This window comes from Temnothorax nylanderi, unplaced genomic scaffold (assembly GCF_030848795.1).
Source record: "Temnothorax nylanderi isolate EJ_2023f unplaced genomic scaffold, tnyl_v1.0 TNYL_tig0033_pilon, whole genome shotgun sequence".
Lineage (NCBI taxonomy): Eukaryota > Metazoa > Arthropoda > Insecta > Hymenoptera > Formicidae > Temnothorax > Temnothorax nylanderi.
Window position 1 is genome coordinate 463151 of NW_027249095.1, and position 26182 is coordinate 489332.

The 26182-nt window shown below is 34.5% G+C and overlaps 5 protein-coding genes, 1 long non-coding RNA gene and 1 pseudogene across 14 annotated transcripts in view; 3 read left to right on the plus strand and 4 right to left on the minus strand.

Annotated features, from left to right (window-relative positions):
• The window catches only part of Bruce (BIR repeat containing ubiquitin-conjugating enzyme), a 28111-nt gene extending 27367 nt beyond the window's left edge, over positions 1–744 (minus strand). For all 4 annotated transcript variants that reach the window (XM_071703014.1, XM_071703017.1, XM_071703015.1 and 1 more), the window contains exon 1: positions 461–744. In XM_071703014.1, coding sequence (XP_071559115.1) covers positions 461–638 — 178 coding nt within the window. In that variant the 5' untranslated portion in view covers positions 639–744. The remainder of the gene's footprint in view (positions 1–460) is intronic.
• Positions 745–2162: 1418 nt separating this feature from the next.
• Positions 2163–6993, plus strand: LOC139770803 (PHAF1 protein CG7083). Its single transcript, XM_071703018.1, has 8 exons — positions 2163–2500; positions 3178–3260; positions 3435–3662; positions 3774–3983; positions 4077–4226; positions 4466–4630; positions 4995–5171; positions 5252–6993. The coding sequence occupies exons 1-8, from the start codon at positions 2437–2439 to the stop codon at positions 5447–5449; spliced, it is 1275 nt and encodes a 424-aa protein (XP_071559119.1). The 5' UTR covers positions 2163–2436; the 3' UTR covers positions 5450–6993.
• A 224-nt stretch (positions 6994–7217) lies between these two features.
• LOC139770805 (S-adenosylmethionine mitochondrial carrier protein homolog) lies at positions 7218–9504 on the plus strand. Its single transcript, XM_071703020.1, has 6 exons — positions 7218–7655; positions 8005–8161; positions 8265–8374; positions 8747–8987; positions 9097–9235; positions 9364–9504. Exons 1-6 carry the CDS (start codon positions 7590–7592, stop codon positions 9479–9481), a joined length of 831 nt encoding a protein of 276 aa, XP_071559121.1. The 5' UTR covers positions 7218–7589; the 3' UTR covers positions 9482–9504.
• A 38-nt stretch (positions 9505–9542) lies between these two features.
• Hsdl2 (Hydroxysteroid dehydrogenase like 2) lies at positions 9543–13150 on the minus strand. The gene is made up of 8 exons (XM_071703019.1): positions 12813–13150; positions 11991–12154; positions 11459–11672; positions 11085–11290; positions 10786–10983; positions 10516–10701; positions 10305–10433; positions 9543–10135 (listed from the first exon to the last, which is right to left on the minus strand). The coding sequence occupies exons 1-8, from the start codon at positions 12824–12826 to the stop codon at positions 10023–10025; spliced, it is 1224 nt and encodes a 407-aa protein (XP_071559120.1). The 5' UTR covers positions 12827–13150; the 3' UTR covers positions 9543–10022.
• Positions 13151–14306: 1156 nt separating this feature from the next.
• Positions 14307–17204, minus strand: LOC139770807 (uncharacterized; annotated as a pseudogene).
• Positions 17205–19037: 1833 nt separating this feature from the next.
• Positions 19038–23569, minus strand: LOC139770806 (cyclin-dependent kinases regulatory subunit). Of its 6 annotated transcripts, XM_071703023.1 has the most exons (5): positions 23469–23503; positions 22014–22049; positions 20109–20219; positions 19384–19511; positions 19038–19286 (listed from the first exon to the last, which is right to left on the minus strand). In XM_071703023.1, the coding sequence occupies exons 3-5, from the start codon at positions 20165–20167 to the stop codon at positions 19186–19188; spliced, it is 288 nt and encodes a 95-aa protein (XP_071559124.1). In that variant the 5' UTR covers positions 20168–20219; positions 22014–22049; positions 23469–23503; the 3' UTR covers positions 19038–19185. The 6 variants fall into 6 exon arrangements, with proteins under 6 accessions (XP_071559124.1, XP_071559122.1, XP_071559125.1 ...); XM_071703021.1 differs by lacking the exon at positions 20109–20219 and having other exon boundaries at positions 23469–23569; XM_071703024.1 differs by lacking the exon at positions 22014–22049 and having other exon boundaries at positions 23469–23528.
• A 676-nt stretch (positions 23570–24245) lies between these two features.
• On the plus strand, positions 24246–25358 carry LOC139770869 (uncharacterized). The gene is made up of 3 exons (XR_011717836.1): positions 24246–24525; positions 24611–24691; positions 24782–25358. It is a non-coding gene; the product is annotated as an uncharacterized lncRNA (long non-coding RNA).
• The last annotated feature ends 824 nt before the right edge of the window (positions 25359–26182 follow it).

Sequence of the window (26182 nt, forward strand, 5' to 3'; positions counted from 1 at the left end):
CCGCGTCATTTTTTTCAAACACTAATTTATTTTCGCGCCACGCAGAACAAAGGAACGGGGGAAAATTTCGCGGCGCGGACGGAATGGAACGGGCCGCGCGAGATCGTCTCCTCGTCGCGGCCTGCGGATCGCGGGGGATGAAACGGCGAACGGGGGGTGCCGCTCCGAAGGCGGCGGCCTCGTGCATGCCGAGGGATCGCGACGACGGAAGCGTCGCCGGAGCGTCCTCGTCGCGCGCACTCGGGAAACGTGCGCGACCTTGGGAGCCGCGCGAGGAGCGTTGTTGCACAGTATTCCGCAAACGGACGGACAGCCGCGACGGCGAGACGTGGACGACGGACGTGGGCGCCGACGACGGGGCGGCGACTCCCGGCGTCGGCGACCCGCGGGCGGGGACCGCCTCTCTCTCCCCCCGCCCCGCGGGTGAATCGATCCGGACGGCGTGGAGCCGCATGCTCACCCGACAGGGAACTCCTCTGCAGGATCACGCCGGAGTTGACATCGAACACGTATACTTGTGCGCTGCCAGTGGTGATGAGCAGAACGTTTAGACTGGCGTGATAGATTATGCTCTTGCACTCGGTGTCCACGTTCAAACAGCCGTCTTCCTTCAGCAGCCACGGGTCATCATCAGCCATTTTGCTCTCACGCGGATCACGCTTTTTTCTGAAAAAGTTTCCTTCTCTCTAACGCTCGGACATCACGAGAAACATGGCGCACTCGTCAACGCCATCTTTGAGTGGAACGTCAGCAGACCGCTCTGAACGCGGTCGACTATCGTTTCCAATCGTTTTCCCCCCACCCCGGGTGGGGATCGATCATTCCGCGCCGCGTTGTATCGAGCTTCGATTCCCGGAACGATTCACGCTGTATAATTCTTTATGGCCGTTACACACCGGACGCGATAATTACAGATTCGCGTGGCTGTGTAAAAAAAAAAGAGGAGCACGCGTAAAAAGATGCACCGGTCACGCACGGATGTTCCAATTAGTGTTTTGCTCCGAGCTTTCTTTACTTCGATGTATCGACGATATGACGTGGCGCGAATTGGAAAGGACTTCAACCGAACTCCGATTTTAACATCGACGCTCGACGTGATTGCTTATTGCAACAAGATTTCTAATTGTGTAATTTGTCGTTCCTAATTCTCGATTTTTGTTTCCCGTTAAACAATAAAAAATAAATCTATGTTATAGAAAATAGCGAGGATATTACTTAATTATAGTCAATCAATTAAATGAAACTATTCAAGTTATTGTTACATAATAATTAATATTTAGACTTTGATCAAATTCCAGTTAACTCAAATGATTAATTTTATCCATAGAATCGCTTAAAATAAAAATTTTTATTATTTAATTTAATTATAAATTTTTTTCGTTGTTTTCAATTTAATTTTCCTCTTCCTAGACACGCTTGACTTTTGGTTTTCATGAGTCAAGAATCTGAATTTTCGGCATCGGAATTATTAGAAATGTGGGAAATTTTTGGAATTGATAGTTAATGCGACTTATGTCCATTTCTATCAACATAAGTTTTAGTCATAATCGTAAGGCCGTAAGAAAATAGACCAATCATAGTCGATTATTCTCCTTGAGCTCGAAAAATAATCGAGTGTGATTGGTCTATTTTCTTACGGCCTTACGATTATGATTAAAACTTTGTTACGTGCAATGGCCTTTACTTTTTATCTTTATCTTAATCTTTTATCTTTTTCTCTTATCTGTTATCTTTTATCTTTTATCTTTTTAGTTCTAATCTAGTTCTAAACATTTTAGAAAAAGATAAAAAGTAAGTTAAACATATTTACTAGATTTCTACAAATGAAATCGTAGATACTCTAGTGAATTTCCTCACTTTTATCATTTTCACCTTGTTTTAAGATAAGTTTGTTTTTTATTGCTGAACTGGCTGCACTAGTTCAGAGTTTATCTTTTTTACTCCACATTGGAAGCGAAAAAGATAAACTCTGAATTAGTGCAGCCAGTTCAACAATAGAAAACAGACCCATATAATCAACCCCCAGATTTTTGTGACGTTGTTCGCATCCCCCCCCTAAAGAGATATCGGCGCGTGCGTCACGCGCGGTGTGAATGCTGTGAACTCGCAATAATCGCGTTCGCGTTCCGCGAAGTGCCCCCCCCCCCCTTCCATCTTCGCTCTTGCGTGCCCCGCGGCCGCGTATCAGCTGTTCGATGACAGTTTGCCAACCGTAGAGGAGGTCGCAGGCGCTGCGAAATAAGTGAAGCGAGAGGTTCGCGTTGTTTGGGATGTGACAGCAATATGGCTATCTGGTGATTAGCAATTCGAGCGAAAAACGGGACAAAGGAGCAGCTCAGTTCTTATGATAATAGACGCGCCGCTCCATCCGCGCGGCGCACCGTCGTCCCGTCGTTCCGTTGTTGAGCGTGGCAGTTAAACGGGAACATATACAGGATGCTGGAGCTCGAGGTGGTGCCCGAGAGGTCCCTCGGATGCGAGCAATGGGAATTTATTTTGGGCAAGTGACGAAACGCAAGCGCAAAAACGCTCGCGAGTGACGAGCGTGCGTTGTTATGGTTTGCAGCACCACGCAAACCGACTTCTCTCTCTCTCTCTCTCTTTCTCCTTCTCTCTCCCTCTCTCGTCAAGTTTTACGATCGAATCGGGTCGTGCGAGACGAGAATGGGCGACCGTGGCCCGTCCACTTTGTCCCACATAGCTGTATGATTCGCCCTTGTGTCCTTCTGCTGCTCTATTATTGTCATCTCTATTGCCCGTCCGAACGTGAAACTTTGACGAACGAAAACGAATATGAACGCTTCTTTCCCCCTTTCTTTTATTATCATACATATGATGTAACACAGTACGTGACTATCTTTTTGAATAAATAAATGCCATTGCGACAAGTATATAAAAATAGAAGTCAAGGTCCGCAGGTCAACATTGGCGGAAGTACAGGCGATTTGTTCTATTTTGTGAAAACCAATCGTATGCAAATTAGTTTTTCAATTGGTCTCTTTGTTAACTGAACTTGTTTTTGTGGAAAGATACTACGTACTCCATTTCTAAGTTTCTAAGCTCTTTTTTTTTTTTCGTATAGTCTTGTATAGGCAAACTCTTGTTTACTATGTGGGAGAGAAACGCGCACGCATTAATTTATTTCAAGATCCGAATATTAAGCTTGTTATATTGCAGGTATGCACTTTTCTCAATCGGTATCGATAATACAATCTCAAGTCGGTGTTATAAGAGGAGTGCAAGTACTTTATAGCGACACTGTAAGTACATTCAACGCCTAAGTTGGCATGAGACTTGTACACACACACACACAAGCGTAATGCGCACAAAGTAAATTTCTTTTTAAATGCGTAAATAAGTAATACCTTTACATGCATTGTACACACTTAAGTAGCATAATAAGATAATACATGAAGCATTATGCACGTTCGCAGAATCCGTTAGACGTAGATCTAGTAATAAATTTACCTCACGACGGCATTCGGCTTATATTCGATCCTGTTGTACAAAGGCTTAAGATAATTGAGATATATAACATGAAGTTAGTAAAATTGAAATATTGCGGCTTGCCATTCAATTCGCCGGAAGTGTTACCTTCAATCGAGCAGATAGAGCATTCGTTTGGCGCAACTCATCCTGGGGTTTATGATAGCGAGAAGCAGGTAAGCAACTATCTGTATAATTCAGTCACAAATGTGAAACCATAGAAAACTTATTGTTCAAAATAATTATTTTAAAAATAATTATGTGATAGCTATGATAATACATTGCAGGTGTTTGTATTGAATTTTCGAGGACTGTCGTTTTACTTTCCAATCGACTCGAAATTCCAACCTGGTTATGCCCACGGATTAGGCTCGTTACAGTTTCCCAACGGGACTTCTCCTCTGGTCGCAAAAACAGCGATTTACGTTGGAAATATGCCAGCCGGAGGTAGCGGCGAAGAGCACGGTTCCAAGACTCCGCCGCCACCTTTGCCACTTGTAATTATGTTTGATCATCTCGCCATTACCTGAAGAATAAGATAAAAAATATCGGACGTACAATGTGTCTTTAACGCATCTGTCTTCAAACAGGCCTGTTACCATAATAACTTGTACTTGGAGAAAGCTGATATCATTCGAGACAAAACACGTACTCGAGGGCTCAGATTACACCTTTTTACGGAAGGTAGTTCTGGAACGAGAGCATTGCTGGAGCCGAAAAAGCGATGTCTGACCAAAGAGGTTGCCCTTCATCAATATATACTTTTTTTTTACCAAGAAATAATACGACAGCATCTAAATATTTTGAGTACAGATTTCAAACGTGCAATCCGCGACTGCTAAAAAGAATCTGCGTTTCATAAATTTATTCTATCGAATACGAATTTCAATACGCTAAAAGAATTACCTTGTTTTTGACGTATAGAACAGGAAAATAATTTTTAGTTTTTCATTTCTGATGTTATAATCTATGATTTCAGGTATTGTTCGGTGATACTTGCGAGGACGTTTTAAGCGCGCTTGGTGCCCCGTCTAGAGTGTTCTACAAAGCGGAGGATAAGATGCGTATCCATAGTCCACACGCGCACAAACGGGACAAGACAAGGCGATCAGACTTTTTCTATAATTATTTTACTTTAGGCTTGGTAAGTACGTCCTTTTATCTAGTGAGATGACACGAGTTTACTTTTACGAATCAAAACAGTACAATAAATTAATGTTGTTAAAAATGTTGCTTATTATTTATATCTAAAAGGGATCAATTCAAGTACTTTGCCTTTTTCTCTTTAAACTAAATTACAGAAAAAAATAGATATTTGATTAGGTATATAGATGATTATTATTTTAAATTCAACATTTAAATGTATGGATTTAACTGGGCAGATAATTAACAGATGGATTGATCAGGACAATACTTCTGCACGATATTATGGCCCATGTCATTCTCGAATATGTTTTCTCTTTGTCCATTGATCTCACTTTCCACACTTAACATGCGATTCTTTGCAGGATATCTTGTTCAACGCTAAAACTCAATGTATAAAAAAGTTTGTACTTCACACGAATTATCCGGGACACTACAACTTTAACATGTATCACCGTTGTGAATTTTCTCTGACTCTGCCTCCTGAAAATAATTCCACGGAATCGGGAAAGCTGATCGACGTTTCCCCCTCTCCTGTTACAGTAGGATCTTTTAGTCCTCTATACGCATGATATTTATTGCATTATGTTATCGATACTAATGAATCTTACTTCTGTCGCAGATCACTGCCTACACAAAATGGGACAGAGTGAGCGAGCAATTGAAGGCGAGCGCGCGACCTGTGGTTTTGAATCGCGCGTCTTCGACAAACACAACCAACCCGTTCGGCTGTACGTTTTGCTACGGCATACGAGACGCGATTGTCGAAGTCATGGCGAATCAACATATCGCAAGTGTAACTTTATATAAAACTGCGTGACGTCGATAATTCACACGATGTAAGGCATTACGTAGCGTGATTCATGACGAACACTTGAGGATGAGAAATTACTTTAGCTAAACTTTCAGAGCGCTCTGGAAAACTTTTTTTAAAATTAACGTATAACCGATTATTTTAGAGTACAAGAATGATAAATAAGTGTGACATAATGCGTGAATATTAAGACGACTAAACGATGACCGTATAAGATGTGTATAAAGTTCAGGAACAAAAATATGGAAAGTAAAAAAAAAGATATCACTTCGAGATATATGCGATCACCCACGTAAAACTGGTCATTTCTCTTCTCAAGCCTCGTCTCGCAGCTATGGATACTTTTAACAAAGGTTTCGGTAGTTGTCTTTTTTTGTTTTGTGACGTCTTAATTTCTCACATTAATCTTTACGCAACGTTAGAACTAGCTGGAAGATACACAGCTATCACTATAACGCGACAAAAACTATTGTATTGTCAAGCATACTACTTTTTTTTCTACATGTAGAGTTAAAAAAGCATAATTTTATCATATTACATAAGTTAACATATCTGTACAAATAATCGTGTGTAAGTTCGATAATTCTAAGAAATACGCGAAGAAATTTATAATATTGGAACTTTATAGTAGGCTCTCTGAAAATTTTCGACAAGACATTATAGTGGCTCTTCGTAATAATAAACGTGAAAACCACTATAGTGACTGCTAGTAGGAAAGATAAAATATATCTAAACGTAAAATTAAAATTCTTATCGTAATTAAATAAAGATAAAACTTTTATTTAGTTTTATCTTCGAACGATAATTGATATTTATCATTTTAATTAATTTATATCTCGATGATCATTGTTTGAGAAAACATTAATTCTATTCGAAGAATCTGTAGCTGGAAGAAAGGCGATATTCAAGACACGTCAAATTTTGTCTTATGATTTCTGTAAGAAACTGAAAAAGTCGATATACATTATTGTATTATTAAAAGATACGAAGATACTAATAATTTTGTCTAATAATACTTAATCACTCTTATTTGGAACTACAGTATCTCCTAATTGTCATCTTTTGTCAATATTAATTGTTATAATTGTATAACTATTATACAATTAGAACGATTAATATGATAACGGAATTTATTAGATAACGGAAATTATTAGTATCCGCAAAAAGTATTTTAACTCGACAATTATGAAGACAAAGGCAGAAGAAAAAAAAACTGGACAGAAAATACTATATAAATTTTTATAGGCGATATAATCTTTTTAATCGATTATAAGGGTTGTTATTAATATAATCCTGGCGTATGACATTACCCTTAGATAAGGTAAGAAAGTAAGTCGGCTCTCAATTTTCGTATAAGTGGCGAATTTTTTAACGTGGGTACGAAGAAAAATAATATGTGTGAGAAAAATCGAAATTGCACGTATACCCTGATTATCGTGTTCTCTTTCATTATAAGATTGCGGATTCTCACCCAGCACAAAATGTCGTCTGAGTGACGAAAAAAAGAATTATAAATAACATTATGTAACATAATAAAAATATTTGTTGTATCTACGCGCGTTCGTTGATTTTCCCGTTAATATTTTTTTAAAATTTTATTTCACATTATATATAGTTACAGTCATTTATTAGATATTTAATGTTTTTTATACATTATAATTATTATAAGTATTTCATTATTTCAGCTGATCAGAGTAAATATTTGTTCGAGAGTCGAGTTGCTTAAACTGCGCATGCGGTCGAGTAACCTAACCTTACTATAGTCATTCTATCTATGCGCTATATAACCCAAAGGCAGGGTTGAAGGCGCTAACGCTCCTAACCTAAAAGGAGCAAAACAAAAAAAAAACATTCTTATCTAATGCGCTATATAACCCAAAGGCAGGGTTGACCGTTGAAGGCGCTAACGCTCCTAACCTAAAAGGAGCAAAACAAAAAAAAAACATTCTTATCTAATAAACATGCTTATCAATATATCAATTTAGAAATGTCACACGTCGATTAAGTTTCCTGGAAATCTGCTATTTCACAGAAATAGCATTTCGCCACGCAAATTATTTTCGCGCGTCTCGACTAACGGGCCACACATGAGAGCTGGATCGTGTAGGGATTACTTTTATTTTGGAATAATTTATTCAAAGGCAAGATGATAAAGGACGAAGGACAGAAGGAGGGAACGAGCGTGCGGAATGTCCTCGTTACCTCGCTTATCGTGAGTGAATTGCTACGCAAAACTTGCGTTTGCAAGTGTTATCACACACGTGTACTGTCGCACACGTGGCACGTGTTTTAATTCTTCAACAATAGCATTATTTTGAATGATATTGACGTAAAAGGAGAAGGCCTTAACTATATAGAACTACTCACGCAATTGTCGATTTCCAGGATGTTTATTAATAATTAATAAGATAGACTATAATTGATTTCTCTTTTCATTGAGATTTCATATCAAAAAGCTTTTTCTCATTTTATATATCATGAATAAACGAGGGTTGATAAAAGATAAAAAGAGGAAAAGAAGAAAAAATTATACTTTTGTTCATATAATAATGCTTACATAGGCAGGAGGTGCAGCAGGGACGTTCGTGGACATTGCGTTGTTTCCGCTGGATACGATGAAAACTCGACTGCAGAGTGCTCAAGGATTTTTAAAGACGGGAGGCTTTACAGGTCTTTATAAAGGGATCTGTCCAGTTATAGTTGGATCCGCACCAACAGGTAACGCAACAGATACGTAATATATTTGGGAAATGATTTTCCCCTGTATCAAGAATCTTCAAATTTACCATTATACATGATATTAATATATTTCTCATTCCAGCTGCGCTGTTTTTTCTAACATATGAAGAAATCAAGACTGTAATGCAACCTAGGATTTCCGTGGATTATTATACTCCACTTCACATGGGAGCAGCAGCAATGGCAGAAATGGTATTACTTTAATAATTATTTTCTCTCTCTTGTGACGAATAAATAAATCAAATAAATTAATGGTATTTCAGTCTACGTTAGATAATTGTATTTATAATGCTTTGATTGAAATTGAAGAACTTTGTACATATATGTTTACATAGGCAGGAGTATGGATACATAGGTAGAATATGTCAAATTAATATATAAAGCAATGATTTTCTTATTGTTTTCCTGCCAATACTTTTATTATGTAACAAGCTCTTCAGAGAGTCCAAGTGTTATAAACTCAATTATTTAACATAGAATACTCAATACTGTTAATTTACTTGATTAATACATTTGTCATGAAAGAAAAAGCTTTAATCATGTATTGTTATTTTATATGTAAAGGTAGCATGTTTAATACGAGTTCCAGTGGAAGTTACGAAACAGAGGAGACAGGCACTGATATATGATAAAAAGTTGCTTGATCTTAAATTGTTGTATCGTGGATATTGGAGCACGGTGTTACGAGACACGCCGTTTAGCATTGTACAGTTTCCATTGTGGGAATATTTAAAAAAGACCTATAGTTTCTATGCTGAAAGAGAAATATATCCTGTGGAAAGTGCAATCTGTGGTGCAATTGCAGGTTCTTATATTTTCACGCTGCTAAAATAGAAGATAAGATAAATTATAATTTTGCATAAACAGAAAGCACTCTGTATCTTATCGTATCTATATGTGCCACGTAATTTTAGGAGGCGTCTCTGCGGCTGTTACCACTCCGTTAGACGTTGCAAAAACGAGAATAATGCTGGCAAATAGAACATCGCTTTCATCAGAATTAAAAATGTCAAATGTACTTCATGGAGTATATTTACAGAACGGTTTTTACGGGTAAGTATCTACCGCAATTTTCTTTTTCTTTCCGACTGAAATCGATAATTTCAATTTTTTTTATTTATTGGAACAATTACATATATTATTGTAAAATAAAGTTTTACTAAATATTTCAATATCAACAGACTGTTTGCTGGTTTTGGGCCAAGAGTAATGTGGATTACATTAGGAGGTTTTATTTTCTTTGGAGTTTACGAAGAAGCAAAAGCACTTACGCATACGATATTTCCAATTCTAAAATAAAAATATATTTGTGCCTATCCTTATGTGGAAAAGTATTATTTCTAATATTTTGCAACGTGTATAAAATGTTTATTTTTTTATTGTACAAAATCGTCCCAATGATAACAATATTGACATAACAATATATTATTTATCTAACTTATGAAGTTATATATATATAAATCTAACTTATAAAAGTACAAATTTTACATTCTTTTTACCTATATAACATTTCGTTTTTATAAAAAATTATTCCTATTATGTATTATACAAAATTTCTCTTAGAAAATTTTGTTTCCTAGAAACAATCATGAACAATTCAACTAAAAATTATGATACTAATGTAGTAAATTTTAGTTCATAGTAATTTACTATTATTTACGCGCACTTTTCTTATTTTTTATAAGAGAGAAAAGGTACACATAACAATATGCATATAAGATACGTATTAAAAAAAAAAAGTACGATATATATTGATAACATATAACATATAAAAATATATTGCAATTATGCAAAATATTGCAAGATATTGCAAGATATGTGATATTTTAATCATTGGCATTTACAGTTTGGATTTTAAAGTATTCATTAACTTCTCCAATTTCATTGCTTTCTGCATATTTCCGCTAATATTCAATTTGCCTGTCATAAATGCAGAAACCGGTTTTAGTTTGCCTGTCAACAAAAAGTAAGTTTAAAAGAATTATATATTAGTAACATCAATAACATCTGTATGTATATAATTTATATAGATATAGTAATATACGATAGTAGTAAACGACGATATAGTAATATAACAAGTACGAGAGTAAACTCAAGAGAAAGTTACAAGGTCTGCACCTACCTGAAAACATAGCAAAGAAATTGTCTGAATCCATTGTAAGAGTTGCATCTGCTGGCTGACTCGGTTCTCCTTTGCCAGTAGCACCTTTTCCATTTTTCAAATCAATGAACCATACACCGGATTCTTTCCCTAAAAATGAAATATGTATCTATTCTCTCATCTATTGCGTTATTGTGTATTACAGCGCTCAAATCAATATCAATGAGATTACCTTTTACGTTAAATTGATATATAGCACCAGTTTTGCTAACCAATTCGCTACTTAAATTTGCATTGATGGCATTAAATACACGTGCCATCTGACCAGGTTCTTCACTCGTTTTATTAGGACTCGTTTTTATAAGGTTATCTTGGGTATCATCCAGAAAGAAGTCCATCATTAATTGGTCCTTATTTGCTAAATAAAAGATTACGAATATTTATTACTAAAGTATTATTAAAATATTTATTACTACAAAATATAAATGAAATCTAACATTACCTGGATTACACGCGTAGTCTGTAAAATCAGTAATGCCCTCATTCTTTAATATATCTTCGTCAATCAGAAATTGGCCAGTGACGGATTTGCTATCTTTACAAAGTAATGCGTAAACAGCATCGCTCATAATTTCAGGTTTTCGACAGGCATTACTCGAGTCTGGGCCTGACAGCATGTCCATTGCAGCAGTATGTATAGCTAAAAACAAAATAATTTATAATAAATTTTTCATAATTATATAAATATTACTTCCTTACTGATCATGTCTAGAAAAATTAAATAATATGATAAGAATATACCTGTCTTAGGCCATACAGCGTTAACCGCAATGCCGTCAGGCTTGAATTCTTCCGCCATACCAAGGACACACATGGACATACCGTACTTAGCCATAGTGTATGCGACATGATTTTTAAACCATACCGGTTTCATGTTCAACGGTGGACTTATATTAACTATGTGCGGATTCGTGCTTTTCTTGAGATACGGTATACATACCTTCGATCTACAATACAAATTTTGCTCGGTAACTTACAGTGCGAACTTAAGAATACGTGATAATTTCAAAAAGTTTTTCTAATCAATTGCTTTTACATGATATTTAATTTACTTAAGTACTAAACTAAATTCTAAGTATTAAAAAACTTGCAAGCATTGTAAGAATGAAACCTACACGAGAAAAGTTCCTCTAGCGTTAATATTATTCATTAGATCATATCTCTTCATGTCGGTTGAAACAGTATCCGTCAAAGAAATAGCGCTCGCATTGTTCACGACAACGTCTATACCACCGAATTTAGCGACAGCATTCTCCACCGCGTTAATCACCTGGTTCTCATCGCGTACATCCACGATACAAGGTAGAGCTTTACCGCCAGCTGCTTCGACTGAAAAATATATTTTCCACATTAGACCTCTAAATCTAGAAAGCAATGAGTAAAAGTCTGAAGATTAACTTGAAATAATTTCGTTTAATCAATTTAATGAAATAAGATAAACTAAATACAAAATAAATTATAATAATATGCTGTCTATAAAATATTAATGTTCTATTTCTATTTGTGTTAGATATCGGTATCAAAACTAATAATTTTATTAACACAAGTACAAGACCAATAGAGATACTCAATTTTTTTAATTCACAGCCATTAAATATTAAGATTGCAAAAATCTAAAAATTTGTTGAAAAATTAATTGACAATTACTTTCAGTAGCCGCCGTATAAATGGTACCCGGTAACTTTGGATGTGGTTCGGCAGTTTTTGCAGCGATAACGATATTAGCACCATCCTTTGCTGCTTTCAGGGCTATACTCTTGCCAATGCCTCTCGAAGCTCCCGTAATAAAAATAGTACGACCAGCCAACTTCCTGTTCAAATGTTGGTCACAATTAGTATTGCTTCTTTCAACATTTACGATAACGTTGTTATTTGGACATTTACGTATTGCTAAATGCTGTATATTTTTTAACAAACATTATCATATATTACTGTTCATGAGTGAGACATATAAATGACATATCGTAACGATCTTACATATCTGTTTTCATTTCTATAAAATTAAAACGATAATTATAAAATAATTTATACATTAATTATTAGACTATTAAACCAAGTTTAATTAGTAACGTGTATTATTGACTTAAAATAATAATAATACCGTTAAAATAATAATGGCATCAGTCATAAATAGGTCTTATTGTTTAAATAACTTCGATTTCCACGTGTAAACATCAAAAAGTTTCCAGCAGTTCAGTAAAATTAATGGAAAGTAGCAATTAATAGTCTAATCTGCAAGGTTGCATTTTGCATGAGCAGTGAAACGATAAACATGTTCTACATCTTTATCATATCTTTTTAGATCAATCATGGAAGCAAGTCCACGTAGACGATGCAAATCATACATATTTATACACAAGTTCACACTATTATCTCCTCCACTGTCAAGGGTAAAAATTTGCTGAATCATACAGGATCGCGGCCCACGAGTTTCACAACAGTAAAAACAACAGTAAAAACGACGCTTACCCCGTGTTAATCATTCTTCCGCGTTGTTATTTTTCCGATATGTTGGCGTATCAAATGTCAACGTCGGTCGTTGATACGTGGCCAGGTGATCGTAAACCGAATTGCGGGTCAGGCAACGTTCGAGTTGCAGAATGCTGAATCGAATACTGGAGAAGTATCACAAATATCTTTCCTTGCGGCCGCTTCGAATTCAATGAAATTCAATCCCCACTCGTTTCGAAGGTTCAAAGTACATCAGAATACATCACATATCGCTAGGTAAAGGCCCCTAAGTGCGTTTATATATGATTAACAGTCATTCCGCAAGTCTGAACGAGTCTTGACATTTTCCGTGAAATATATATATGTATCTATATATATCTATATATATATATATATCTATATATTATATATATTCGTATCCCTAATACGACATCTGCATTAATTTCAGAAACGAAGATATCTAATCTCGGTACAATCGGTAAACTCACATCGCATCTCTTTATCTATACGCGATAAACTAGTGATTACCTGTATAGTGTATATAATTTATATATCTAATACGGATTCAATTCGAATGAAAGAAACTTTACTTTGTAAAAGCTCCAAGCTTCAACTGGCTCGATTGCCAAGGCTTTATATCTTATATCATGGCCAAGTTTGCGTCAACAGTGCACACAGCGTCGCACTTGTGACGGCAAAATTGTGAACTACAAGGCGTAAAAAATAAAAAAAAAATAAATAAAAATAAAAATAAATAATAAATAAATAAATTATTCTTACAACTTACAGTATTATTTTTTTGTTTTAATAATGTAGTGTTTTTGTTTAAAATAATTATCGCAAAGGTTTATTTAACATAACTGTCGTAAAGGTTTATTTAAAATAATTGTCGTAGTGTTAAAATATGTCGAAGATTCCCATTTAATTATAATTTAATATGTGAGAACAAATGTTTATTTCAATTTGGCAGCTGTCAAAGAATATTGTTTTCGTCCTTGGTTAGCCACAATTCAATTCGACATATACGGGTTATTTATTGATTATCCAAACAAAAAGGGAATTTTTGGCATATTTTACAAATCTGTTCTATCGATTACAAACGCTATTACTCGAAAAAACATTTTTATTTTAATGTACGTTACAAGAATTTTCCTGACGTCATCAATCCAAAATGACTGCAGTGAGTAAACAGGAGAGAGTTTTGAAGAAATTAATAATTCCGTCCAAAAAATTAAAGTTAATAAAAGAAACAGAAGAATCGCAAGAATTAATTAGTTATTAGATAATTCGCATGATCTAATTCTTTTTTTTTCTTTCTAATTTCGAGATATAGGACTTCACGTTTACTTTTTTATCGAGTTGATAGTTACCACAAATAAATAACGATCGAGAAGTCACTTAGAAATTGAATTACTGATCTTCGTAAAAGTCGCTTTACATCGCGCGCATCTTTTCGTATGTTACATTATATTGTCATATATTATTAGCTTAGGATAATTAAAGATTAATTGCTGAGATTTTTTGGAAAGTTTATGATACCTTCTATTAGGCTGTTACAAATAAAGCATTAAAAACTATAAGAGTTCTAAATTTTTTTGCCAAGCAATAAATTTGTAACTTAACAATTTAAATAAATTAAGATTGCTCGGAATCGAAGTTAGATTTGTCGCGCAACAAGCTTGCCGGACGTATTAATTAAACGACGTATCGGACAGAAAATTTGAATGATTCTTTAGTCAACAGGCGATTAATACGTCCGACAAACAACAAATATATCAATTCTTACGTAATACATTCTGTATCGCATCTTTTGCTTTTTGAACACCAAGACGAAATTCGCCGAACTCCGGACGAATTCTCATCCCACGGTAATAATACACCAAGCTCATTTCGAAGTCGCCAAGATGATAGAGAGCCTCCGCTTTGCAGTACACCGCCTTCGACTTGCTGGAATCCTTCGGATTTAATCGTAACGCCGCTTCGGCGTCGTCCAGGGCCTTTTGCGGATCACCCAGTAAAAGATGACATTTGCTCCGCGCTATTAAGGCGTTCTTGTCGTTCGGGTTCAACTCCAGCGCCTGCCAGAATAAATTCTTATGTAGATATATCTTCTGAAACGATTGAAACTTTGATAAAATTATTGAAACAAAGAAATAGTTATCGTTTATAATGATTAAAAATTTCAAGTTCTTTATAGTATATTTTTAAATGTATACATTATAGTTCAGCGTATTTTTATTGTTATTTTTGTTCTTTTTAAAATGTTCTAAATATTCTTATAATTTATGTAAAAAAAATTAAAAGTGTATTTTGTTATCTTTCAAATATAAATTATATGAAACACATTTGTAATATTGGCAGAATGACTGTCATTTATCGCCAGTTATTCTGCAACAATCTTTTTATCTAATTTTTTCTTTTATATTAAATCAAACATATAGATGTCAATTTTATAAATTAACAAATCGATATATATTATAGATTATGATAGACACTATTTCTCTCAAAATTGATAATGACAACAATCCTCCGCAATTATTACATCCGTTTCACTCTTATGACATAAGAAACTGTTACGATCGATTTAGCTGTTCGCTTATTAGGCAGGGTCGTTTGTTCATGCTCGCATGCACGGCCATGCACGGAAGACATAAATCACTTCTATCGATTGTCTCTGCGAAGACTTAACGAGACCGTTCAACGAGGCGAGTAGGAACCTTATTGATGCAGTTAATAGCGACATTAACATCGCCGAAGCGCATCTCGCGCAGGCCAAGCGTCAGCAACGCTCCGGGCTCGGTCTCCTCAGGGATCTGCAGGTTCTTGCTGTGATCCTGGCGTTGCTTCATCTTCAGACATTGCTTTATGTCCGTGGTACCCATGTTCACGGCGGCCGCACGATCCTTATCGGTGTACACCTCTTCCTGCCGATGAGCGTCGCCGTCGTGCTGGCGTCACTTTTTCCTCAACTTCTGCATTCTCATCTCCGACTCGATGACAGCGGTGTTAGACCTCTCCTTTTCCTTCTTATCGTTGCCCTTCTTCCCTTTGTCATGGGCGTAGCGAGCATTGCTATCACTCGCTGCCCTTGGATATTTATTACCCGAATGCCCTTCCTTGCTCGGCTCCTCAAACTCCTCGGGATCCTGCTTCGAGTCAGAGCCGACTTCCACACGCGTTCGCACGTAGCTTTGCAGCAGGTCGTGGTGATGCAAGCCAGGATTCAGGATGTCCATAACGTGATGCTCGACCGCGCTCGCAGACGTTGCGTCCTCGGCGACGACTTGCGGTACATCGCTCATCTTCAGCCGTCGATTTTAACAATATTTTATTTTCGACTATATTATAATATTTAATATTATATTACAACGAGAGGAATTTGTAGCGATTTACTTTGCAAGACACTCTCGTTCCCTTCTTCATACGTTTTACTTCGCGCGTAACTCCAGAAATCGAGGAATCTTCGCGTAGGAATCACGAGCGGATGATCTTTGCCTACGTGCCAAGATACGTGTGGTTGCCGACACCTCAAAGTAGGTGGCTCGTTTCCTTAGAAACGAGTAACAACGCCGGCATAAGTCAAATATGCTAAATATCTATATTACCCTCGTGATTTCGAAACATCGAAAACAACAAGAACGCTTTGTATGTTGCGCATACAGAACGTTCTTGAGATAGGTCGCCAAAGCTACAGCGTATTTGTTCGTTTACTCATCTCGAACGCACCCTTTATAAGCATTTTTGTCTGTTTCGCAAATATGCCTAGAAAATTAATTGTTCTTCCACTTATTTTAAAAGAATAGTCTCGCAAGTGGCGCACTTTATATCCATCTAAATAAATACAAACTAATAATTCAAACATTATTTCGTTCTTCTTCATCGCGCTTACAACATTCAAAAAACTTCTTATTAGATCGTAACGTAAAAAAATTAAGAATAGTATCTATATATTTCTCGTTAGATACATGTGCTCTCGAATTTTTTGTTCCGCTACAGCTTTGCTCTTCAATCTTGATACATCAGGGCGATCACGCGCGATTGGACTCCTACATTTCTACTTTGTATTTCTTTTTCTCTTCTATAGCCGAAATACAAAAAATATATTAAACTTATTCTACTTAAAAGTATATTCAATTTGCATTCGGGAGAAAACTAATTTTCTCTCCAATATGCTACGCAACATTTTTGATATCTCGTCTTAGCACGTATATTCTTTAAGTTTTTTAAAATTTTATTTCTTCTTAAAAATCAATTTTTGTACATGTTAACATATTTTAATAATAAGCTTTCAGTTTATAAGTCTCTTTTAATAACAAACCCAAAACTTACTTGATTGTACAGAAATATGGCTTTATTGTAACTTCCATTTTTCACGTGAACAGTTGCTTCATTTACTAAAAGCGCGTTTCGTATAGCAACAGAGTTCCGCCTTACTCGTACCGCTGATTGTCCTTTTGGATGATGTACCATATCGCCTCGATACCTACAACATCTGTTTCAATATTAAAATTTAGAAATTATTCAATCGATAAATATTAATCCAAGATTTAAGGAACAAAGTGGCTTTCTAGAAATCATTTTTTGAAATCAAAATAAAAAGCAATCAACGTAACAAATTAATATTAATAACAAAATCATCTTAACTCGGAAAGAAGAGCCAAAGATTTGAAATTCAATTCAAAATTTAGAAAATTAAAAATGTAGTTTTACGTGCAGAAACAGATTTTTTTCAGTTTTAATTAACATTTTAGCGAAAAACATGATAAACAATAAGTATACTCACTGTAATGTCACTTATACATAATTGAAAATTACGAAGAAATATTCGATTTGATTAACAGCATTCCATTTTTCCTCTTTTAATTAATTTAGACACAGAAATCGCAATACGCAGACATCGATGGGCCGCTACGCCGCGACAAAGTGCACAACAGCTATCGTTCCAATCGGATAGCTGCCTCCGTGTCTTAAATTCGTAACTTATACAACGAAAACTTTTTCATCTATACTTTTTGCGCTGTCTCCCTACTCGCAATATTAAGAAGTAATCAATAAAGAAGTCAGAGAAAGGGATAAGAAAGGAGAATAATGACAATTCTTATTCTTTACCCACCACCACATGCTGCATCTCTGATTGCTAACGGAAAAGCCATTAAATGGCTCGCTTTCGTGAATGCTTCCTATCAATCCATCGCTATCGTCCTTGCCTGATTATTATTTGTGTCATTTAACGAAAGAAACGCACGCGATCTGCATATTGACCGATTCTTATTCCTGCAGCTCTGAGAAAATAATCCACAAGTCCTGGACAATCATACGCCTGTAAATTTTACATCTATTCAGATTTATTCTGTATTTTATATTGATATGGAAAATGTAATGATGTAAAATTTCATGTTAAAAAGATAAAACTTTTCGCGAATGTAAATAAAAATCTCGTTCTCCAAGTTATAAAAGTTCTATTAAACTCGCATGTAGTTCTACTGTTAGTTCTGATGTATTCAATATATTTATTAATATATTAAATATATTTGTTAATCTGCACTTTGCTTTCGGAATTATGGAAAGTTGCATATTAATTGAATTTTATATAAGCAAATGTTACATTATAACACTTCGAAATCTAACAAAGATTTATAAAGAATTGTTACATCGAATACTACTGTAACTTGAAAGAGGCAACAATGCGTGACACAATTCCTATTAAAAAGAATGTTTCAATATACATATATATGTATACTTATCAAAGTACAAAAACTTTAGCTAATATACAATTGGACTTGTAATTATTCATCGCGTGCACGAACATGCGATATAAACGGCGGAATTACGAAGGAACAAAATATATAGAGCCATTAAAATTTTAATTGCAGAGTACCCCAGATCTATCACGTAACCAGCAATAAAATCGTTGATATATTTATAATTAATTGAATTTTCCTCTTCAAAATTCCCCTCTTCTAAATTTTCCTCTGTCTTCAATTAGCTGTTTATTTCTCAACTAAAGTCCTCCTGCGCTGCTTGCGTTATGTGACATACACGGAATTCGTAAGTCTCCTCTTGAACACATTTTGGAATTTTGCAACGAAGAGCTTGTTGTCTGCTTTTTAAAATTTATCGAAGAAAAAATGCTGCAATTTTTTCATGCAAAATTATAGATGTTCCTCCAAAAGATGGTTTATATTATATATAGAAAAGCTAAAGATCTTAAGATATTTCAAATATGAAATATATAGACAGGAACAATAAAAAATAACATTTTATTCTTATGCTATTATAATAATTTCTTTTGCTAATAAATACTTATAAAATGTAGCAGAATACAATCTTATATCACAACATACATCTTATTTGGATTCATATCATCTCATACTCAATCATCACATCGGATTCAAATGGAATAAACAACAGTCTGTTCTCTCTGTAAAGCAGTGCATCTAGGTGCTGGCACGATATCAGTTCTCATTCTGCGAAATAATAAAACATGCGGCTCTGAAAAAAAAAGATTTTAGAATGTATTAATAAACAATACTATAATTATTTGTGTACACGCAATATGTTTCTGATCATTTTATTTATTAAATCGTACCTGGTCCATGCATCATATAATGAACCCATCCAGGACTCTGTTGAACTCCCAAATTTCTCCATTCAGTTTCTGTCATAAGATGAGTCTTTGGAACATGTCTGGCTATATCAATCGGCAGTATCACATGCCTGTATGTAATTTAATTCAGTTTAATTATGTGGCTTAATTTACACCAGATTTAACGAAATTAACGTACTATTTTACTATATTATATATATTCTTGAAAATCTAAATTAGTTTTGAGTATTTTTCTTCATATTTTTTAATTATATATATATATATATAAGCTTAAATTGTATAATAAAAAATAGTCTTATGTCCATTTATTATTAGTTCCTAAGATACAATGTTCATAAAAAGTCGTATTGGAAATGTTCATAAACTTTAAAACCTGTTTTCTCTAAATTTATAACAAAGGAGATACAATTCTTTACTTCTAAGGTACAGATATATCTCTATAATTAAGCATCTGTTTTTTATTTAAATCTCTACATTCACATATTAATGTAATAAAAATCGGTATATTCTCAAAGAGATTAAATGTAAACAGAAAATGATTGTCATACGATATATTTTGCACAAACAACGTATACAGTCTGACTTAAATTGTAAAAAGAAAAAAGGTAACAATAATAAAAGTCAGTAATATTTGAGTAATAACAAAGATAACCTTTGTGACTCGTTAGTATTAAATACATACAGTAAATTCATATAATCAAACTTACCGGTATTCATATCTATCATCACTGTACTTTTCAGAATACTGAATATTTTCTACTGGCATTCTACTTGGAGATAAAGTAAGTGGACGGACAAGTAGTCAAAAATTAATCGATCTAAAAAAAATAAAATAAAATAAAAGTCGACTAATCCTAAAGTTTTAAGAAAACGAAAACATAATCTCTATAAACGAAATTGCTTTGTAATATACCTCAATTGTTTCGTATAACCGAAAAAAAATCTGGTAATAATTTAATTTATATAATTTGATTATTAATAATTAATCTAAATAAAAGGATAACTACTGGTAAATGCAGAATATGAAAAAATTTCTTTGATATTGACATTTTTATAGCAATATTACAAATGTTAACTGAAGTTTTTCAAACCAGGAAAAATGGGATTAGGATTACTGAAGGGAAATAAAGAAAGAGACGAGCAGGGAGAATGGACAAGATCACTGGAAAGCTCGGTATATTGTGCAATTTGCAATACAGAAGCATGGGACGTAACAGAAAAATTCAGAGTAGGAGAAAGCACTGAATCAGACCACATGCCATTGGAATTGGTATTACAAGCAAGAGTAGAGAAGGAAATAGAACAAGAAACAGAAAAAGAAGAAGAGAGAGAGATACAAGACTGGTCAGAGGAGGAGGGAGCTTTTTACAAGGAAAACTTAAGGAAAAGGAAGGCAGAAAAAAAAGAGATACAAGAAGAATGGAACGAGTTAGTCGAAGAAATCAGAAAAGCAGTCTGTAAAAGAGTCATCCGGATTAAAAAGCCAAAAATAGGAGAAAGAAAGTTGGATAAAAAATGCAGAAAAAGGAAAAAAAGGCTCAGCCGAATGTTAAGGCAAATGAAGAGAGGAAAAATTGAAAGGAGAAGATATACTGAAGAGAGGCAAAAACACAACAAGCTTTGCGAGAAGAAACAAAAAGAAGAAAGAGAACAGAAAAAGATAATGAAAATAACCAATGAAACAGAAATGTGGAGGTACATAAAAAAAGAGAGAGGAAGAAGAGAAAAGCCGGATAATAGCATCGGAGAAGAACAATGGAAAAGGCACTTCATGGAACTATTAGAGGGAAGAGACACAAGAAAAGAGAACACAACAACAAAGAAGAAACAAAAAGAATTATCAGAAAGGAGGACGGAGGAAAGTACTGATGATATAACTGAGGAAGAGGTGGACAGAGTGATAGCAAGATTAAAGAAAAAAAAAGCAGCGGGAGAAGATGGTATAAGAAATGAAACTTGGCTACACGCGGATGAAAAAACGAAAGAAAAACTTAGAAAAATTATACAAAAAATATGGCAAGGAGGAGAGATACCAAGCGGATGGAAAGAGGGAAGAATATATCCGATACATAAAACAGGCAGTAAAAAGGAAGTAGGAAATTACCGAGGGATCACACTTTTAGACACAGCATACAAAATATACGCAAAGATATTGGAAGGTAGACTGAGAGAGGAAGTAAACCGGCTAAAAATATTACCAGAAACGCAAGCAGGATTTAGGAAAGGAAGAGGCTGCATAGATAACATATATGCACTGAAGACAGCAGCAGAGAAGGTGTTAACCAAAAAGAAAGGAAAATTGTACGTACTGTTCGCGGATGTAAAGGCGGCATTCGACAAAGTAGACAGAGGGCTTTTGTGGAAAAATATGAAAGAATATGGAATCAATGAGAGATTAGTAGAAAGAATAAAAGATATATATAAGGAGACTATAAGCAGAGTGGTATTGGGAAACAATAAGGTAACGGAAAGATTCTGGACAGAGAGAGGACTGAGGCAAGGCTGCCCCCTGAGCCCACTGCTCTTCATAATATATTTAGCGGATGTAGAGGAGTTTTTGAAGAAAAGACAAGTTGGAGGAACTGTAATCGGTAGGATAAAAATATACACACTCGCGTACGCAGACGACCTGGCAATGTTGGCGGAATCTGAAAATAACATGAAGAAGATGTTGAAAAGCCTGGAAAAGTACTTCAAAGGAAAGAGGCTAACTCTAAATGCGGATAAATCAAAAATATTAGTTTTTTGCAAAAAAGAAAGAAGAAATCAAGAAAGAGAATGGAAGTGGAAAAATGAAGAATTGGAAGAAGTGAGAAAATTCAAATACTTAGGTTTCACGTTTAAGAAGAACAATGAGGATGATGCGCACATAAAGGACGTGGTTAAGAGAGCGGCAGCAGTCATGGCACAGATATGGAGAATAGGAGAGAAAAAATTCGGAAGAGACTTTGACAGAAGACTCATGATATTTAATATCATGGTGAAGAGTATCGTGCTGTATGGAGTAGAGGTATGGGGATGGAGGGAATGGGAAGATGTGGAAGCGCTACAGGAAAAATACATAAGATGGATTCTAGGATTGGACAGGTGGACTCCAGGACACATAGTTAGAGAGAAAACAAAAATAGAAAAGATAAGCCTAGAAGCGGGAAGGAGAGTGTTAAGGTATCAGGATAAAATAAAGAAGGTTTCAGAAAATGTGATATTAAAAGAATGTACAAGAGAAATGAACAAGATGGAATGGGAAAGCACAAACTGGGGCAAAACAATGAAAGAATTTTACGAAGCAGGACGAACTAGCAGTTGGGAGAGAGAAGCAAAGGAAGACAAAGGAGTAAATACAGTGCAGAAGAATGGACGGAAAAGTACGAAGAAAAGCAGGCGGAAGAAAGGAAAAGTAAAATAGAAAAGTCAATTTCAGCGAAAGATTAGGAAGGTGAAAGGTAGCAGGAAGAGCGAAATACTTAGGACAAAAAGGAAAAGAAAAACGATTAAAAACTCTGGCCAGATTCAGATGTTGCAAAAGAGGAAACTTGGAGCCACATTCTGTCTGAATGTGATGATTATCATTAATAAAAAAAGTAGAAGTTTTTTAATAAAAAAAACAAGGAATCTACGATGTAATAAAAGTAAAATTAGCAAATGAGTATATGTATATTCATATATAATATAAAAAATATATAAATAAAGAAATTGTACAAGTTTGCTTCATCTTAATATATTATAGGTTTACTTTGTTTTAATAAAACGAAAAAATTATGTAACTTGAAAAATTGTGATATTGTGAAAACTTTCGACATATTCGTATAAAATTCACGCAAATAAATCGCGTTTTCAACAAAGAACGTTACAATTTCGCGCGCGCGCTTATTCAGTCGGTACGATAGATTTCCTAACCTCCAAAAACACGTCGGAAACCTCTCGATCGCGCAAATAACAGCAAAATTCGTCCGAATTGACGACGAGGTGAGAACAATCTTAATCCACTAAACGTTTATTAATTAGTTTCATATTGTGCAATGTATCTGATTTATCTGTTAATTTTATATTTAGCCTCACAAACACACCTGTTACGCTCCAAGTACGGCCACATACGGCGACACACATACATGCCTACACAATCTACACACATGTTGGACTGTTGGAGCGCCATGGCATACGAATATCTAGACACGATTTATAGCGCGAATTCTGCAATAGGTGCGTCCAATACCACCGTGAAAATAGTGAAAAGCAGCAGCAGATCGTACTGATTGGCTACAAAGTAGGGTCTCGAGTTTCTAGAACTTCTTTATTTTGTAGCCAATCAGTACGATCTGCTGCTATTTTTCACTGCCCACGCTTTCGCAAATAATTTGGACAATTTTCCATCTGTCGTATATTTTTTATTTTAATTACGAAGAAATTTATATTTTACTCCATTATTATTTACGTATACAACAACTAAATATAATTGGTTGAATCGAAAAGTAAAAACCAATAGTATTTAGTAGTTTTAGTACTGGATTCATCCCTGTTTCCAATGCTTTTGTCCATTTCTATTAATGCAGATCAACTTTAATTTCAGTTTAAAGTTTGAAGTTAATTTTATAAAGTTTTGTAGGAATACTTAGAAATAATTCTTATCTAAAAAATAATTAACTTTTGGAAACGCACACGAAAAATTAATTTCTTAATAAATGCTAATATTTCTTTTTTGAATGTAAAAAATAATGAAATTGCGGAAGATTCGAAAATTATTGCGCGCGTTCAGCAGAACAAAGGCAGTTCAGAAGAACAGCGCTTAGTAAGCGATTAGTGATTTTCTGCTGAAACGCTACGCAGCAACGTTGCAACACGTTTACTCGACGGTTATCATCTTTCTCGCAATACAGGGTCAGAGAAGTGAAAGTACGCTGACTACGCTGACTACGCTGAGACGCTGAGTAGTACGCTTGTAAAGCTTGTAAATCGATAAACAGGTGATAAATATGGAGGATGATCATAAATATTGTACAAAAGACTGTGAACGTGAGGCTGGTAGTGTTCCACAAAATGCAGCATTATACGAAGCTCAATACAGTTATGATAACACCATATATAATATCACAGACACCTTAGAAATACATAATAAGTTACAAAAGGGTATGTAGAATTGTTTATGTAAAAAAAAAGAATATTTATTGTTGTTATATTCGATTGTGTACTAATAGAAACAATCATTTTGTAGATATCGAGTTTGTTAAAAATTATTTGAAGCAGAATTTCTCACAGCAAAAAGTAATGAAAGTAACAGGATCAACATCAGAAGGTATGTATATACATGATTAATAACCTAACCTAACTTTTTGATCTGAATTATATTTGTAATATACAGAGTTATTATTTTTGCTTTAAACAGCTGATAAGACTTTTGCTTGGAGCAAAAAAACCACAAAACTACTACTAGAATGTTATGCAAAAAGGAGAAACGACTTTCGCAATCCCAAGTTAAAGAAGAGGACAGTATGGGAAGAGATCAAACAAGATTTTGCAAAGCAGGGCGAATTTATTACAATAGATATGCTTGATCGCAAAATGCGAAATATGAAACATACGTTCAAAACGATAAAAGATAATAATAAGAAAAATTTTGCAGTTCATAAACGTATATTATGGGAATGGTATGAAACTATGAACAACATCTTTCATGAAGATGTAGAACTAGAACACAACGTACGAGAAAATCGGATTGAGTGCGTAAAACGAGAAATAGAATCAATCAATAAACTAACAATAGCTATAGAAGAAAATAATCGCCTTCAAGCAGAAACAAATAAGATATTCAAAACATTAATTGTTAAGTTACAAGGAAATGGAAAAGGTTAAAATTTAACTCGCATTTACTTACGTAAATATTTAAATATTTTTTTACAATATACATAACATGTTTATAAATTGTGTAATCTTTATTTAGTAATTAAAACTGAGCAACAATATTTCTACGCTTTTCTGTACCCTCCAAAATTTTTATTCTTCCTTTCTCTTTATTTTATTCATTATTGAGATGTACATTTTTTTTCATCTATTATGTTTATATTGTATCTTATTATTATAAAATTATGCAATCTACATGTTGCTGCAATTATTTTATTTGCCAGTTCAAAATCAGTGACACCTAAGTATTTTATTTTTCTCTTTAGGAGTTTAGAAAACCAAAAGCGAGTTCTAAGTTCTAATTGTCCGAATTAAATTTAATTTCTGATTATACCGCATTTCTTGATTGTGAAAAGACCATTATCTCGTAATGATGCAGATTCTTTAATAGAGGGTACGAATCCCCGAAATGTTCCCTTTATTACACACATTTACACACTGTTCAATAAAAAATTACTTTGTTTCGAGCATAAGTACGAGAATAATCGTTTCCCATAGTTTTTTTAGCACTACTGAATGAATCTCGTTTATCAAATTGCTCTATCATGTCACAATTTAGAGAAATTTGCAGTTGAAGTTGCAAAAAAGAGCCATTTCAGGGTATCTTGGCATATTACAACTACGATAACGTATTAGAAAAGTTTTATTGCAATAAAAATTAAGTATATGTTGTCAGGACTTTCAATCCTTAAAAGGAATTTGTGTGTCGGTTATGATTAAATTAAAAAAAATTATCAATGATTAACATAGCATCAAAGTTGCGATTTACATAAATCATTAAAAATCTATGAAATATTTTTCAATTATATTATTTAAACTTAAGTCGTTTTTAGATCGCTGAATACTGAATACTAATCAATACTAATCTAATATCGAAGTACATAAA